Source organism: Pseudophryne corroboree, chromosome 6, assembly GCF_028390025.1.
Source record: "Pseudophryne corroboree isolate aPseCor3 chromosome 6, aPseCor3.hap2, whole genome shotgun sequence".
NCBI classification, from domain to species: domain Eukaryota; kingdom Metazoa; phylum Chordata; class Amphibia; order Anura; family Myobatrachidae; genus Pseudophryne; species Pseudophryne corroboree.
In genome coordinates, this window is record NC_086449.1 from 840,009,610 (window position 1) to 840,025,380 (window position 15,771).

At 54.2% G+C, this 15,771-nt stretch overlaps 1 protein-coding gene across 1 annotated transcript in view; it reads right to left on the reverse strand.

Moving 5' to 3' along the window:
* The window catches only part of PLEKHA5 (pleckstrin homology domain containing A5), a 303,743-nt gene that overhangs the window by 151,931 nt on the left and 136,041 nt on the right, over positions 1-15,771 (reverse strand). Inside the window, exons 9-10 of the mRNA XM_063930091.1 lie at positions 11,741-11,824; positions 4,289-4,405 (exon numbers count right to left, since the gene is read on the reverse strand). Of these exons, the coding sequence (XP_063786161.1) occupies positions 4,289-4,405; positions 11,741-11,824 (201 nt within the window). The remainder of the gene's footprint in view (positions 1-4,288; positions 4,406-11,740; positions 11,825-15,771) is intronic.

Sequence of the window (15,771 nt, forward strand, 5' to 3'; positions counted from 1 at the left end):
CTGACACATGACAGGGTACAGTACATGTATGATGTGGTATATAGTGCACTGCTGACACATGAGAGGGAATAGTACATGCATGATGTGGTACATAGTGCACTGCTGACACATGAGAGGGAATAGTACATGTAGTGCACTGCTGACACATGAGAGGGTACTGTACATGTATGATGTGGTATATAGTGCACTGCTGACACATGAGAGGGTACAGTACATGTATGATGTGGTATATAAAGCACTGCTGATACATGAGAGGGTACAGTACATGTATGATGTGATATGTAGTGCACTGCTGATACATGAGAGGGTACAGTACATGTATGATGTGATATATAGTGCACTGCTGATACATGAGAGGGTACAGTACATGTATGATGTGGTATATAGTGCACTGCGGATACATGACAGGGTACAGTACATGGTACATAGTGCACTGCTGATACATGAGAGGGTACAGTACATGTATGATGTGGTACATAGTGCAATGCTGATACATGAGAGGGTACAGTACATGTATGATGTGGTATATAGTGCACTGCTGACACATGAGAGGGTACACTACACGTATATTGTGGTACATAGTGCACTGCTGACACATGAGAGGGTACAGTACATGTATGATGTGGTATATAGTGCACTGCTGACACATGAGAGGGAACAGTACATGTATGATGTGGTACATAGTGCACTGCTGATACATGAGAGGGTACAGTACACGTATGATGTGGTACATAGTGCACTGCTGACACATGAGAGGGTACAGTACATGTATGATGTGATATATAGTGCACTGCTGACACATGAGAGGGAATAGTACATGTATGATGTGGTATATAGTGCACTGCTGATACATGAGAGGGTACAGTACATGTATGATGTGATATATAGTGCACTGCTGACACATGAGAGGGTACAGTACATGTATGATGTGGTATATAGTGCACTGCTGACACATGAGAGGGTACAGTACATGTATGATGTGATATATAGTGCACTGCTGACACATGAGAGGGAATAGTACATGTATGATGTGGTATATAGTGCACTGCTGACACATGAGAGGGTACAGTACATGTATGATGTGGTATATAGTGCACTGCTGACACATGAGAGGGAACAGTACATGTATGATGTGGTATACAGTGCACTGCTGACACATGAGAGGGTACAGTACATGTATGATGTGGTATATAGTGCACTGCTGACACATGAGAGGGTACAGTACATGTATGATGCGGTATATAGTGCACTGCTGACACATGAGAGGGTACAGTACATGTATGATGCGGTATATAGTGCACTGCTGACACATGAGACACACTGCTGACACGAGAGGGTACAGTACATGTATGATGTGGTATATAGTGCACTGCTGACACATGAGAGGGTACAGTACATGTATGATGTGATATATAGTGCACTGCTGACACGAGAGGGTACAGTACATGTATGATGTGGTATATAGTGCACTGCTGACACATGAGAGGGAACAGTACATGTATGATGTGGTATATAGTGCACTGCTGACACATGAGAGGGTACAGTACATGTATGATGTGGTACATGAGAGGGTAGTGCACTGCTGACACATGAGAGGGTACAGTACATGTATGATGTGGTACATGAGAGGGTAGTGCACTGCTGACACATGAGAGGGTACAGTACATGTATGATGTGGTACATGAGAGGGTACAGTACATGTATGATGTGGTACATGAGAGGGTACAGTACATGTATGATGTGGTACATGAGAGGGTACAGTACATGTATGATGTGGTACATGAGAGGGTACAGTACATGTATGATGTGGTACATGAGAGGGTACAGTACATGTATGATGTGGTATATAGTGCACTGCTGATACAGGAGAGGGTACAGTACATGTATGATGTGGTACATGAGAGGGTACAGTACATGTATGATGTGGTACATGAGAGGGTACAGTACATGTATGATGTGGTACATGAGAGGGTACAGTACATGTATGATGTGGTACATGAGAGGGTACAGTACATGTATGATGTGGTACATGAGAGGGTAGTGCACTGCTGACACTTGAGAGGGTACAGTACATGTATGATGTGGTATATAGTGCACTGCTGATTCATGAGAGGGTACAGTACATGTATGATGTGGTACATAGTGCACTGCTGACACATGACAGGGAACAGTACATGTATGATGTGGTATATAATGCACTGCTGACACATGAGAGGGTACAGTACATGTATGATGTGGTACATGAGAGGGTAGTGCACTGCTGACACATGAGAGGGTACAGTACATGTATGATGTGGTATATAGTGCACTGCTGACACATGAGAGGGTACAGTACATGTATGATGTGGTACATGAGAGGGTACAGTACATGTATGATGTGGTACATGAGAGGGTAGTGCACTGCTGACACATGAGAGGGTACAGTACATGTATGATGTGGTATATAGTGCACTGCTGATTCATGAGAGGGTACAGTACATGTATGATGTGGTATATAGTGCACTGCTGATACATGAGAGGGTACAGCACATGTATGATGTGGTATATAATGCACTGCTGATACATGAGAGGGTACAGTACATGTATGATGTGGTATATAGTGCACTGCTGATTCATGAGAGGGTACAGTACATGTATGATGTGGTACATGAGAGGGTACAGTACATGTATGATGTGGTACATGAGAGGGTACAGTACATGTATGATGTGGTACATGAGAGGGTAGTGCACTGCTGACACATGAGAGGGTACAGTACATGTATGATGTGGTATATAGTGCACTGCTGATTCATGAGAGGGTACAGTACATGTATACATAGTGCACTGCTGACACATGACAGGGAACAGTACATGTATGATGTGGTATATAATGCACTGCTGACACATGAGAGGGTACAGTACATGTATGATGTGGTACATGAGAGGGTAGTGCACTGCTGACACATGAGAGGGTACAGTACATGTATGATGTGGTATATAGTGCACTGCTGACACATGAGAGGGTACAGTACATGTATGATGTGGTACATGAGAGGGTACAGTACATGTATGATGTGGTACATGAGAGGGTAGTGCACTGCTGACACATGAGAGGGTACAGTACATGTATGATGTGGTATATAGTGCACTGCTGATTCATGAGAGGGTACAGTACATGTATGATGTGGTATATAGTGCACTGCTGATACATGAGAGGGTACAGTACATGTATGATGTGGTATATAATGCACTGCTGATACATGAGAGGGTACAGTACATGTATGATGTGGTATATAGTGCACTGCTGATTCATGAGAGGGTACAGTACATGTATGATGTGGTACATGAGAGGGTACAGTACATGTATGATGTGGTACATGAGAGGGTACAGTACATGTATGATGTGGTACATGAGAGGGTACAGTACATGTATGATGTGATATATAGTGCACTGCTGACACATGACAGGGAACAGTACATGTATGATGTGGTATATAGTGCACTGCTGACATGAGAGGGTACAGTACATGTATGATGTGGTATATAGTGCACTGCTGACACATGAGAGGGTACAGTACATGTATGATGTGGTATGTAGTGCACTGCTGACACATGACAGGTTAAAGTACATGTATGATGTGGTATATAGTGCACTGCTGACACATGAGAGGGTACAGTACATGTATGATGTGATATATAGTGCACTGCTGACACATGAGAGGGTACAGTACATGTATGATGTGGTACATAGTGCACTGCTGACACATGAGAGGGTACAGTACATGTATAATGTGGTATATAGTGCACTGCTGACACGAGAGGGTACAGTACATGTATGATGTGATATATAGTGCACTGCTGACACATGAGAGGGTACAGTACATGTATGATGTGATATATAGTGCACTGCTGACACATGAGAGGGAATAGTACATGTATGATGTGATATATAGTGCACTGCTGATACATGAGAGGGTACAGTACATGTATGATGTGATATATAGTGCACTGCTGACACACGAGAGGGTACAGTACATGTATGATGTGGTATATAGTGTACTGCTGACACGTGACACGGTTCAGTACATGTATTATGTGGTATGTAGTGCATTGCTGACACATGACAAGGTACAGTACATGTATGATGTGGTATGTAGTGAATTTCTGACACGTGACAGGGTTCAGTACATGTACGATGTGGTGTGTAGTGCACTGCTGACACGTGATAGGGTACAGACATGTATTATGTGGTATGTAGTGCATTGCTGACACTAGACAGGGCACAGTACATATATGATGCATTGCTGACCTTTTGGCTGCAGGACTGCTTTAGATGCAGGAGTTGCGTTAGCGTGTGCTCCCGAATACTGCTCAGCTCAGCTTGCTGTCTCCGCAGTTTGATTAATAAGAGTGTCAGCTCCTCAGGCTGGAGTGCAGCATAAAGAAGCCAGAGAAATAATGTAAATTGTTCCCAGCAGTACCAGAATGTGCTAAATGTAATACCAGCAGGGCAGGGTTTCAGGAAAGGAATAAATCAATGAGGAAAGAGTTGAGAAAAGGGGATGCTACTGCCTGGAGACCCTGCAGGAGTAATCCTATATTCCTTAATACACCCAATAACGGGGCAGGATTACATTCAGAGACACAGAGTGACCTCGGCTGGCTGGTAATACCCAGAATACATCAGTGTGCAGCCGTGGCAGACCACTAATTATCAGGGTGCTGGAAGTGCCGCACTGCGCGGTATGTCTGATAATCAGCAGCGCTGGGCAGTGTATGTATAGCCCCGAGCGAGGAAGTACCCCTCCACACACTGTACCGCCATATCACCTGCCGCGTACGCCTGGCACTACTATCTAATAGTCATTAGCTCTGGTCAGAGCTTATGCGCCGCAAATTGTGGCGTATATCCAAGCAACGCTAACAGACATTGCGGCCCAGAGTTTAATGTCCGTCAGCAGTTTACAGTCGGCATCTACCTGAAACAAAGAATGACAGGAAAGACAGCCGAGTAGCGGATTAGAGGGGAGGAGAACGTCATTACAGTGCTTTCATCTAAGTCACACAATACAGGTCTGGTCACTTATCCAGGGTTACACATCTGCCCCCACCACTAGATGGAGCAGTGTAACAGCCCGTCCCAGTAACCTCTTTGTGCTGCGTTTGGGGGTTTCCCGTGCAGAATGCGTCCAAGCGGTGGTCTCCGCGCTCTTTGCAGGGCCAGAATAGATTTCTATACTCACTGATTGATACATTCCTACCTTTACTACTCCAGTGAGGACAGGATGAGTCTCCCATATATGAAAATACGATATCCCAAGTGTTCTAAGTGCGACAGCGGCTTCCTCATGGTACAGTCTACACAAACTCTGCTGCATGCACAAAATGATAAAACGACCTTCCAGCTGTGTGTATCGGGTGTACATGAAACATAAATGCTTTCTCAGATATCTCATTATGGCATACAAATAATCTACGGAGAAATCCAATATACTCCTGGTCCCAAGTATTTCATAAATGGGAGACTCAGCCTGTATACTACACCCAGTGCACAGAGCTCAGCGTTACAGTGCCCATTACACTACAAACTCATACATTGTCGGTGTGGGTGGGGGGCCATGGGCAAGACCTGGAGACTGTGGGGGCCATGGGCGAGCACTGGAGACTGTGGGGGGCAATGGGCGAGCACTGGAGACTGTGGGGGGCCATAGGTGAGCACTGGAGACTGTGGGGGGCCATAGGTGTGCACTGGAGACTGTGGGGGGCCATGGGTGAGCACTGGAGACTCTGGGGGGCCATAGGTGTGCACTGGAGACTGGGGGGCCATGGGTGAGCACTGGAGACTGTGGGGGGCCATGGGCGAGCACTGGAGACTGTGGGGGGCCATGGGCGAGCACTGGAGACTGGAGGGGCCATGGGCGAGCACTGGAGACTGGAGGGGCCATGGGCGAGCACTGGAGACTGGAGGGGCCATGGGCGAGCACTGGAGACTGGAGGGGCCATGGGCGAGCACTGGAGACTGTGGGGGGCCATGGGCGAGCACTGGAGACTGGAGGGGCCATGGGCGAGCACTGGAGACTGGAGGGGCCATGGGCGAGCACTGGAGACTGGAGGGGCCATGGGCGAGCACTGGAGACTGGAGGGGCCATGGGCGAGCACTGGAGACTGGAGGGGCCATGGGCGAGCACTGGAGAGGGGGGGGATATGGGTGAGCACTGGAGACTGTGGGGGGCCATGGATGGGCACTGGAGACTGGGGAAGGGGGTATATGGGTGAGCACTGGAGACTGGAGGGGCCATGGGCGAGCACTGGAGACTGGAGGGGCCATGGGCGAGCACTGGAGACTGGAGGGGCCATGGGCGAGCACTGGAGACTGGAGGGGCCATGGGCGAGCACTGGAGACTGGAGGGGCCATGGGCGAGCACTGGAGACTGGAGGGGCCATGGGCGAGCACTGGAGACTGGAGGGGCCATGGGCGAGCACTGGAGACTGGAGGGGCCATGGGCAAGCACTGGAGAATGGAGGGGCCATGGGCGAGCACTGGAGAGGGGGGGGATATGGGTGAGCACTGGAGACTGTGGGGGGGGGGGCCATGGATGAACACTGGAGCCTGTGGCGGGCTATGGATCGGCACTGGAGAGTGTGGGGGCCATGGGCGAGCACTGAAGACTGTGGGGGGCCATGGGTGAGCACTGGAGACTGTGGGGGGCTATGGATGGGCACTGGAGATATTGGTGTGGGCGGGAAGGCTTGGGCGAGTACTGGAGATGTTGGTGTGGGGGGGGGGGGGGGGGGGAGCATGGACGAGCACTGGAGACTGTGGGGGGCTATGGATGGGCACTGGAGATATTGGTGTGGGCGGGAAGGCTTGGGCGAGTACTGGAGATGTTGGTGTGGGATGGGGGGGGGGGCATGGGTGAGCACTGGAGACTGCGGGGGGCCATGGGCGAGCACTGGAGACTGTGGGGGGCCATGGGCGAGCACTGGAGACTGGGGGGGGGGGGGCATGGGCGAGCACTGGAGACTGGGGGGGGGGGGGCCATGGGCGAGCACTGGAGACTGGGGGGGGCCATGGGCGAGCACTGGAGACTGGGGGGGGCCATGGGCGAGCACTGGAGACTTGGGGGGGGGGGGGGGGGGGCACGGGCGAGCACTGGAGACTGGGGGGGGCCATGGGTGAGCACTGGAGACTGGGGGGGGCCATGGGTGAGCACTGGAGATGGTGGTGTGGGGGTGTGGCGGGAGCATGGACGAGCACTGGAGACTGGGGGGGGGGCACGGGCGAGCACTGGAGACTGGGGGGGGGGGGGGGCATGGGCGAGCACTGGAGACTGTGGGGGGCCATGGGCGAGCACTGGAGACTGTGGGGGGCCATGGGCGAGCACTGGAGACTGTGGGGGGCCATGGGCGAGCACTGGAGACTGTGGGGGGCCATGGGCGAGCACTGGAGACTGTGGGGGGCCATGGGCGAGCACTGGAGACTGTGGGGGGCCATGGGCGAGCACTGGAGACTGTGGGGGGCCATGGGCGAGCACTGGAGACTGTGGGGGGCCATGGGCGAGCACTGGAGACTATGGGGGGCCATGGGTGTGCACTGGAGCACATGCGAGCACTGGAGACTGGGGGGAGCCATGGGTGAGCACTGGAGACTGTGGGGAGCCATGGGCGAGCACTGGAGACTGGGGGGGGGGGGGGCACGGGCGAGCACTGGAGACTGGGGGGGGGGCCATGGGTGAGCACTGGAGACTGGGGGGGGCCATGGGCGAGCACTGGAGACTGGGGGGGGGCATGGGCGAGCACTGGAGACTGGGGGGGGCCATGGGCGAGCACTGGAGACTGTGGGGGGGGCCATGGACGAGCACTGGAAACTGGGGGGGGCCATGGGCGAGCACTGGAGACTGGGGGGGGCCATGGGCGAGCACTGGAGACTGGGGGGGGCCATGGGCGAGCACTGGAGACTGGGGGGGGGGCCATGGGCGAGCACTGGAGACTGGGGGGGGGGCCATGGGCGAGCACTGGAGACTGGGGGGGGCCATGGGCGAGCACTGGAGACTGGGGGGGGCCATGGGCGAGCACTGGAGACTAGGGGGGGCCATGGGCGAGCACTGGAGACTGGGGGGGGGGGCCATGGGCGAGCACTGGAGACTGGGGGGGGGTCCATGGGCGAGCACTGGAGACTGGGGGGGGGGGGGCATGGGCGAGCACTGGAGACTAGGGGGGGCCATGGGCGAGCACTGGAGACTGGGGGAGCCATGGGTGAGCACTGGAGACTGCGGGGAGCCATGGGTGAGCACTGGAGACTGCGGGGGGGCACGGGCGAGCACTGGAGACTGGGGGCGGGCCATGGGTGAGCACTGGAGACTGCGGGGGCCATGGGTGAGCACTGGAGACTGTGGGGGGCCATGGGCGAGCACTGGAGACTGTGGGGGGCCATGGGCGAGCACTGGAGACTGTGGGGGGCCATGGGCGAGCACTGGAGACTGTGGGGGGCCATGGGCGAGCACTGGAGACTGTGGGGGGCCATGGGCGAGCACTGGAGACTGTGGGGGGCCATGGGCGAGCACTGGAGACTGTGGGGGGCCATGGGCGAGCACTGGAGACTGTGGGGGGCCATGGGCGAGCACTGGAGACTGTGGGGGGCCATGGGCGAGCACTGGAGACTATGGGGGGCCATGGGTGTGCACTGGAGCACATGCGAGCACTGGAGACTGGGGGGAGCCATGGGTGAGCACTGGAGACTGTGGGGAGCCATGGGCGAGCACTGGAGACTGTGGGGAGCCATGGGCGAGCACTGGAGACTGGGGGGGGGGCATGGGCGAGCACTGGAGACTGTGGGGAGCCATGGGTGAGCACTGGAGACTGTGGGGAGCCATGGGTGAGCACTGGAGACTGTGGGGAGCCATGGGCGAGCACTGGAGACTGTGGGGGGGGGGGGCACGGGCGAGCACTGGATACTGGGGGGGGGGCATGGGTGAGCACTGGAGACTGTGGGGGGCCATGGGCGAGCACTGGAGACTGTGGGGGGCCATGGGTGTGCACTGGAGACTGTGGGGGGCCATGGGTGAGCACTGGAGACTGTGGGGGGCCATGGGTGAGCACTGGAGACTGTGGGGGGCCATGGGTGAGCACTGGAGACTATGGGGGGCCATGGGTGTGCACTGGAGCACATGCGAGCACTGGAGACTGGGGGGAGCCATGGGTGAGCACTGGAGACTGTGGGGAGCCATGGGCGAGCACTGGAGACTGTGGGGAGCCATGGGCGAGCACTGGAGACTGGGGGGGGGCCATGGGCGAGCACTGGAGACTGGGGGGGGGGGCCATGGGCGAGCACTGGAGACTGGGGGGGCCATGGGCGAGCACTGGAGACTGGGGGGAGCCATGGGTGAGCACTGGAGACTGGGGGGAGCCATGGGTGAGCACTGGAGACTGGGGGGGGGGGGGGCACGGGCGAGCACTGGAGACTGTGGGGGGCCATGGGTGTGCACTGGAGACTGTGGGGGGCCATGGGTGTGCACTGGAGACTGTGGGGGGCCATGGGTGAGCACTGGAGACTGTGGGGGGCCATGGGTGTGCACTGGAGCACATGCGAGCACGGGAGACTGTGGGTGAGCACTGGAGACTGTGGGGGGCCACGGGTGAGCACTGGAGACTGTGGGAGGCTATGGATCGGCACTGGAGAGTGTGGGGGCCATGGGTGAGCACTGGAGACTGGAGGGGCCATGGGCGAGCACTGGAGCCTGTGGGGGGCCATGGGTGAGCACTGGAGACTGGGGGGGGCACGGGCGAGCACTGGAGACTGGGGGGGGCCATGGATGAGCACTGGAGACTGGGGGGGCCATGGGTGAGCACTGGAGCCTGTGGGGGGCCATGGGTGAGCACTGGAGACTGGGGGGGGGGGGGGCACGGGCGAGCACTGGAGACTGGGGAGGGGGCCATGGGTGAGCACTGGAGACTGGGGGGGCCATGGGTGAGCACTGGAGACTGGGGGGGGGCATGGGTGAGCACTGGAGATGGTGGTGTGGGGGTGTGGCGGGAGCATGGACGAGCACTGGAGAATGTGGGGGGCCAAGAGTGAGCACTGGAGACTGTGGGGGGCCATGGGCGAGTACTGGAGATGTTGGTGTGGGCGGGATGGCTTGGGCGAGTACTGGAGATGTTGGTGAGGGGGGGGGGGCATGTACGAGCACTGGAGACTGTGGGGGGCCATGGGTGAGCACTGGAGACTTGGGGGGGGGGGGGGGCGCGGGCGAGCACTGGAGACTGTGGGGGCCCATGGGTGAGCACTGGAGACTGTGGGGGCCATGGGTGAGCACTGGAGACTGTGGGGGCCATGGGTGAGCACTGGAGACTGTGGGGGGCCATGGGTGAGCACTGGAGACTTGGGGGGGGGGGGCACGGGCGAGCACTGGAGACTGGGGGGGGCCATGGGTGAGCACTGGAGACTGGGGGGGGCCATGGGTGAGCACTGGAGATGGTGGTGTGGGGGTGTGGCGGGAGCATGGACGAGCACTGGAGAATGTGGGGGGCCAAGAGTGAGCACTGGAGACTGTGGGGGGCCATGGGCGAGTACTGGAGATGTTGGTGTGGGCGGGATGGCTTGGGCGAGTACTGGAGATGTTGGTGAGGGGGGGGGGGGGCATGTACGAGCACTGGAGACTGTGGGGGGCCATGGGTGAGCACTGGAGACTTGGGGGAGGGGGGCGCAGGCGAGCACTGGAGACTGTGGGGGCCATGGGTGAGCACTGGAGACTGTGGGGGCCATGGGTGAGCACTGGAGACTGTGGGGGGCCATGGGTGAGCACTGGAGACTTGGGGGGAGGGAGGCCATGGGTGAGCACTGGAGACTGTGGGGGCCATGGGTGAGCACTGGAGACTGTGGGGGCCATGGGTGAGCACTGGAGACTGTGGGGGGCCATGGGTGAGCACTGGAGACTTGGGGGGGGGGGGCGCAGGCGAGCACTGGAGACTGTGGGGGCCATGGGTGAGCACTGGAGACTGTGGGGGGCCATGGGTGAGCACTGGAGACTTGGGGGGAGGGGGGCCATGGGTGAGCACTGGAGACTGTGGGGGGCCATAGGTGAGCACTGGAGACTGTGGGGGGCCATGGGTGAGCACTGGAGACTTGGGGGGAGGGGGGCCATGGGTGAGCACTGGAGACTGTGGGGGGCCATAGGTGAGCACTGGAGACTGTGGGGGGCCATGGGTGAGCACTGGAGACTGTGGGGGCAATAAGGACACATACAGGTAATGGGCACTTACTGATAATATATTTGGGTGATGAATTCCTGCTGTCCTGTGTAACTCTAGCTGCTTAGTGATTGCTGTCAGTATACGTCGATCATCCATAAGATAAGCGGAGACACCAGCGGGCATGACATCTAATATGTTACTTGCCGATCACCGCAAACCTAATGGACGCACATAAATGCCCCAAGTGCTGCACTGGGCGAAGACCAGTATCAGCGGGAGCACAGTGCGAGCTCCGCCCGCGGGCATCCTGTACATTCTCCCAGTAATCCGGAACTAGACCGTGAGATCACTGGCACATTCTTTGTACAGCGCTGCATAGTATGTTTGTGTTATACAAGGAGAAAGTGCAGCACAGAGCACAGCAAGCATCATTACTCAGGTCTAGAACCATTTTCCAGAGAGTAGACAGAGGCGAATAATAACCACACAACACAGAAGAGCATTACACACATATCACATCCCAGCGTCTCGCGGACTGCAGGCAGATTGAGGAGATAAAGAAATCACTCACGGTTTTGCCTTGAAGACCCTGCTGTGTAAGAGGTTGTACAGACAGTCCCACCGGGGCAGATCTTCTGTCAGGAGCAAAGCCGGGCTGCAGAGACAGAAACACAATTACCCTGCGCTGTGTGCGGCACATTTACACTATGCACACAAATACCACAACTCCACGTATCACTACCATGGGGCAACAGCCTGAACAAGTGTATAAAGGGGACAGTCACACACGTGATTACTGAGAACCTCCTTCTACAGTCACTGTGAGGAGCTGTGATAAAGGGGACAGTCACACACACGTGATTACTGAGAACCTCCTTCTACAGTCACTGTGAGGAGCTGTGATAAAGGGGACAGTCACACAGGTGATTACTGAGAACCTCCTTCTACAGTCACTGTGAGGAGCTGTGATAAAGGGGACAGTCACACAGGTGATTACTGAGAACCTCCTTCTACAGTCACTGTGAGGAGCTGTGATAAAGGGGACAGTCACACAGGTGATTACTGAGAACCTCCTTCTACAGTCACTGTGAGGAGCTGTGATAAAGGGGACAGTCACACACGTGATTACTGAGAACCTCCTTCTACAGTCACTGTGAGGAGCTGTGATAAAGGGGACAGTCACACACACGTGATTACTGAGAACCTCCTTCTACAGTCACTGTGAGGAGCTGTGATAAAGGGGACAGTCACACACGTAATTACTGAGAACCTCCTTCTACAGTCACTGTGAGGAGCTGTGATAAAGGGGACAGTCAGACACACGTGATTACTGAGAACCTCCTTCTACAGTCACTGTGAGGAGCTGTGATAAAGGGGACAGTCACACACACGTGATTACTGAGAACCTCCTTCTACAGTCACTGTGAGGAGCTGTGATAAAGGGGACAGTCACACACACGTGATTACTGAGAACCTCCTTCTACAGTCACTGTGAGGAGCTGTGATAAAGGGGACAGTCACACACACGTGATTACTGAGAACCTCCTTCTACAGTCACTGTGAGGAGCTGTGATAAAGGGGACAGTCACACACGTGATTACTGAGAACCTCCTTCTACAGTCACTGTGAGGAGCTGTGATAAAGGGGACAGTCACACACACGTGATTACTGAGAACCTCCTTCTACAGTCACTGTGAGGAGCTGTGATAAAGGGGACAGTCACACACGTGATTACTGAGAACCTCCTTCTACAGTCACTGTGAGGAGCTGTGATAAAGGGGACAGTCACACACAGGTGATTACTGAGAACCTCCCTCTACAGTCACTGTGAGGAGCTGTGATAAAGGGGACAGTCACACACACGTGATTACTGAGAACCTCCTTCTACAGTCACTGTGAGGAGCTGTGATAAAGGGGACAGTCACACACACGTGATTACTGAGAACCTCCTTCTACAGTCACTGTGAGGAGCTGTGATAAAGGGGACAGTCACACACGTGATTACTGAGAACCTCCTTCTACAGTCACTGTGAGGAGCTGTGATAAAGGGGACAGTCACACACACGTGATTACTGAGAACCTCCTTCTACAGTCACTGTGAGGAGCTGTGATAAAGGGGACAGTCACACACGTGATTACTTAGAACCTCCTTCTACAGTCACTGTGAGGAGCTGTGATAAAGGGGACAGTCACACACTCGTGATTACTGAGAACCTCCTTCTACAGTCACTGTGAGGAGCTGTGATAAAGGGGACAGTCACACACACGTGATTACTGAGAACCTCCTTCTACAGTCACTGTGAGGAGCTGTGATAAAGGGGACAGTCACACACACGTGATTACTGAGAACCTCCTTCTACAGTCACTGTGAGGAGCTGTGATAAAGGGGACAGTCACACACGTGATTACTGAGAACCTCCTTCTACAGTCACTGTGAGGAGCTGTGATAAAGGGGACAGTCACACACACGTGATTACTGAGAACCTCCTTCTACAGTCACTGTGAGGAGCTGTGATAAAGGGGACAGACACACACGTGATTACTGAGAACCTCCTTCTACAGTCACTGTGAGGAGCTGTGATAAAGGGGACAGTCACACACGTGATTACTGAGAACCTCCTTCTACAGTCACTGTGAGGAGCTGTGATAAAGGGGACAGTCACACACACGTGATTACTGAGAACCTCCTTCTACAGTCACTGTGAGGAGCTGTGATAAAGGGGACAGTCACACACACGTGATTACTGAGAACCTCCTTCTACAGTCACTGTGAGGAGCTGTGATAAAGGGGACAGTCACACACGTGATTACTGAGAACCTCCCTCTACAGTCACTGTGAGGAGCTGTGATAAAGGGGACAGTCACACACACGTGATTACTGAGAACCTCCTTCTACAGTCACTGTGAGGAGCTGTGATAAAGGGGACAGTCACACACGTGATTACTGAGAACCTCCTTCTACAGTCACTGTGAGGAGCTGTGATAAACGGGACAGTCACACACACGTAATTACTGAGAACCTCCTTCTACAGTCACTGTGAGGAGCTGTGATAAAGGGGACAGTCACACACATGTGATTACTGAGAACCTCCTTCTACAGTCACTGTGAGGAGCTGTGATAAAGGGGACAGTCACACACGTGATTACTGAGAACCCCCTTCTACAGTCACTGTGAGGAGCTGTGATAAAGGGGACAGTCACACACACGTAATTACTGAGAACCTCCTTCTACAGTCACTGTGAGGAGCTGTGATAAAGGGGACAGTCACACACGTGATTACTGAGAACCTCCTTCTACAGTCACTGTGAGGAGCTGTGATAAAGGGGACAGTCACACACACGTGATTACTGAGAACCTCCTTCTACAGTCACTGTGAGGAGCTGTGATAAAGGGGACAGTCACACACACGTGATTACTGAGAACCTCCTTCTACAGTCACTGTGAGGAGCTGTGATAAAGGGGACAGTCACACACGTGATTACTGAGAACCTCCCTCTACAGTCACTGTGAGGAGCTGTGATAAACGGGACAGTCACACACACGTAATTACTGAGAACCTCCTTCTACAGTCACTGTGAGGAGCTGTGATAAAGGGGACAGTCACACACGTGATTACTGAGAACCCCCTTCTACAGTCACTGTGAGGAGCTGTGATAAAGGGGACAGTCACACACACGTAATTACTGAGAACCTCCTTCTACAGTCACTGTGAGGAGCTGTGATAAAGGGGACAGTCACACACGTGATTACTGAGATCCTCCTTCTATAGTCACTGTGAGGAGCTGTGATAAAGGGGACAGTCACACACGTGATTACTGAGAACCTCCTTCTACAGTCACTGTGAGGAGCTGTGATAAAGGGGACAGTCACACACGTGATTACTGAGAACCTCCTTCTACAGTCACTGTGAGGAGCTGTGATAAAGGGGACAGTCACACACACGTGATTACTGAGAACCTCCCTCTACGGTCAATGTGAGGAGCTGTGATAAAGGGGACAGTCACACACGTCATTACTGAGAACCTCCTTCTACAGTCACTGTGAGGAGCTGTGATAAAGGGGACAGTCACACACGTGATTACTGAGAACCTCCTTCTACAGTCACTGTGAGGAGCTGTGATAAAGGGGACAGTCACACACACGTGATTACTGAGAACCTCCCTCTACGGTCAATGTGAGGAGCTGTGATAAAGGGGACAGTCACACAGGTGATTACTGAGAACCTCCTTCTACAGTCAGTGTGAGGAGCTGTGATAAAGGGGACAGTCACACAGGTGATTACTGAGAACCTCCTTCTACAGTCACTGTGAGGAGCTGTGATAAAGGGGACAGTCACACACACGTGATTACTGAGAACCTCCTTCTACAGTCACTGTGAGGAGCTGTGATAAAAAGGGACAGTCACACAGGTGATTACTGAGAACCTCCTTCTACAGTCACCGTGAGGAGCTGTGATAAAGGGGACAGTCACACACGTGATTACTGAGAACCTCCTTCTACAGTCACTGAGGAGCTGTGATAAAGGGGACAGTCACACACACACACACGTGATTACTGAGAACCTCCTTCTACAGTCACTGTGAGGATCTGTGATAAAGGGG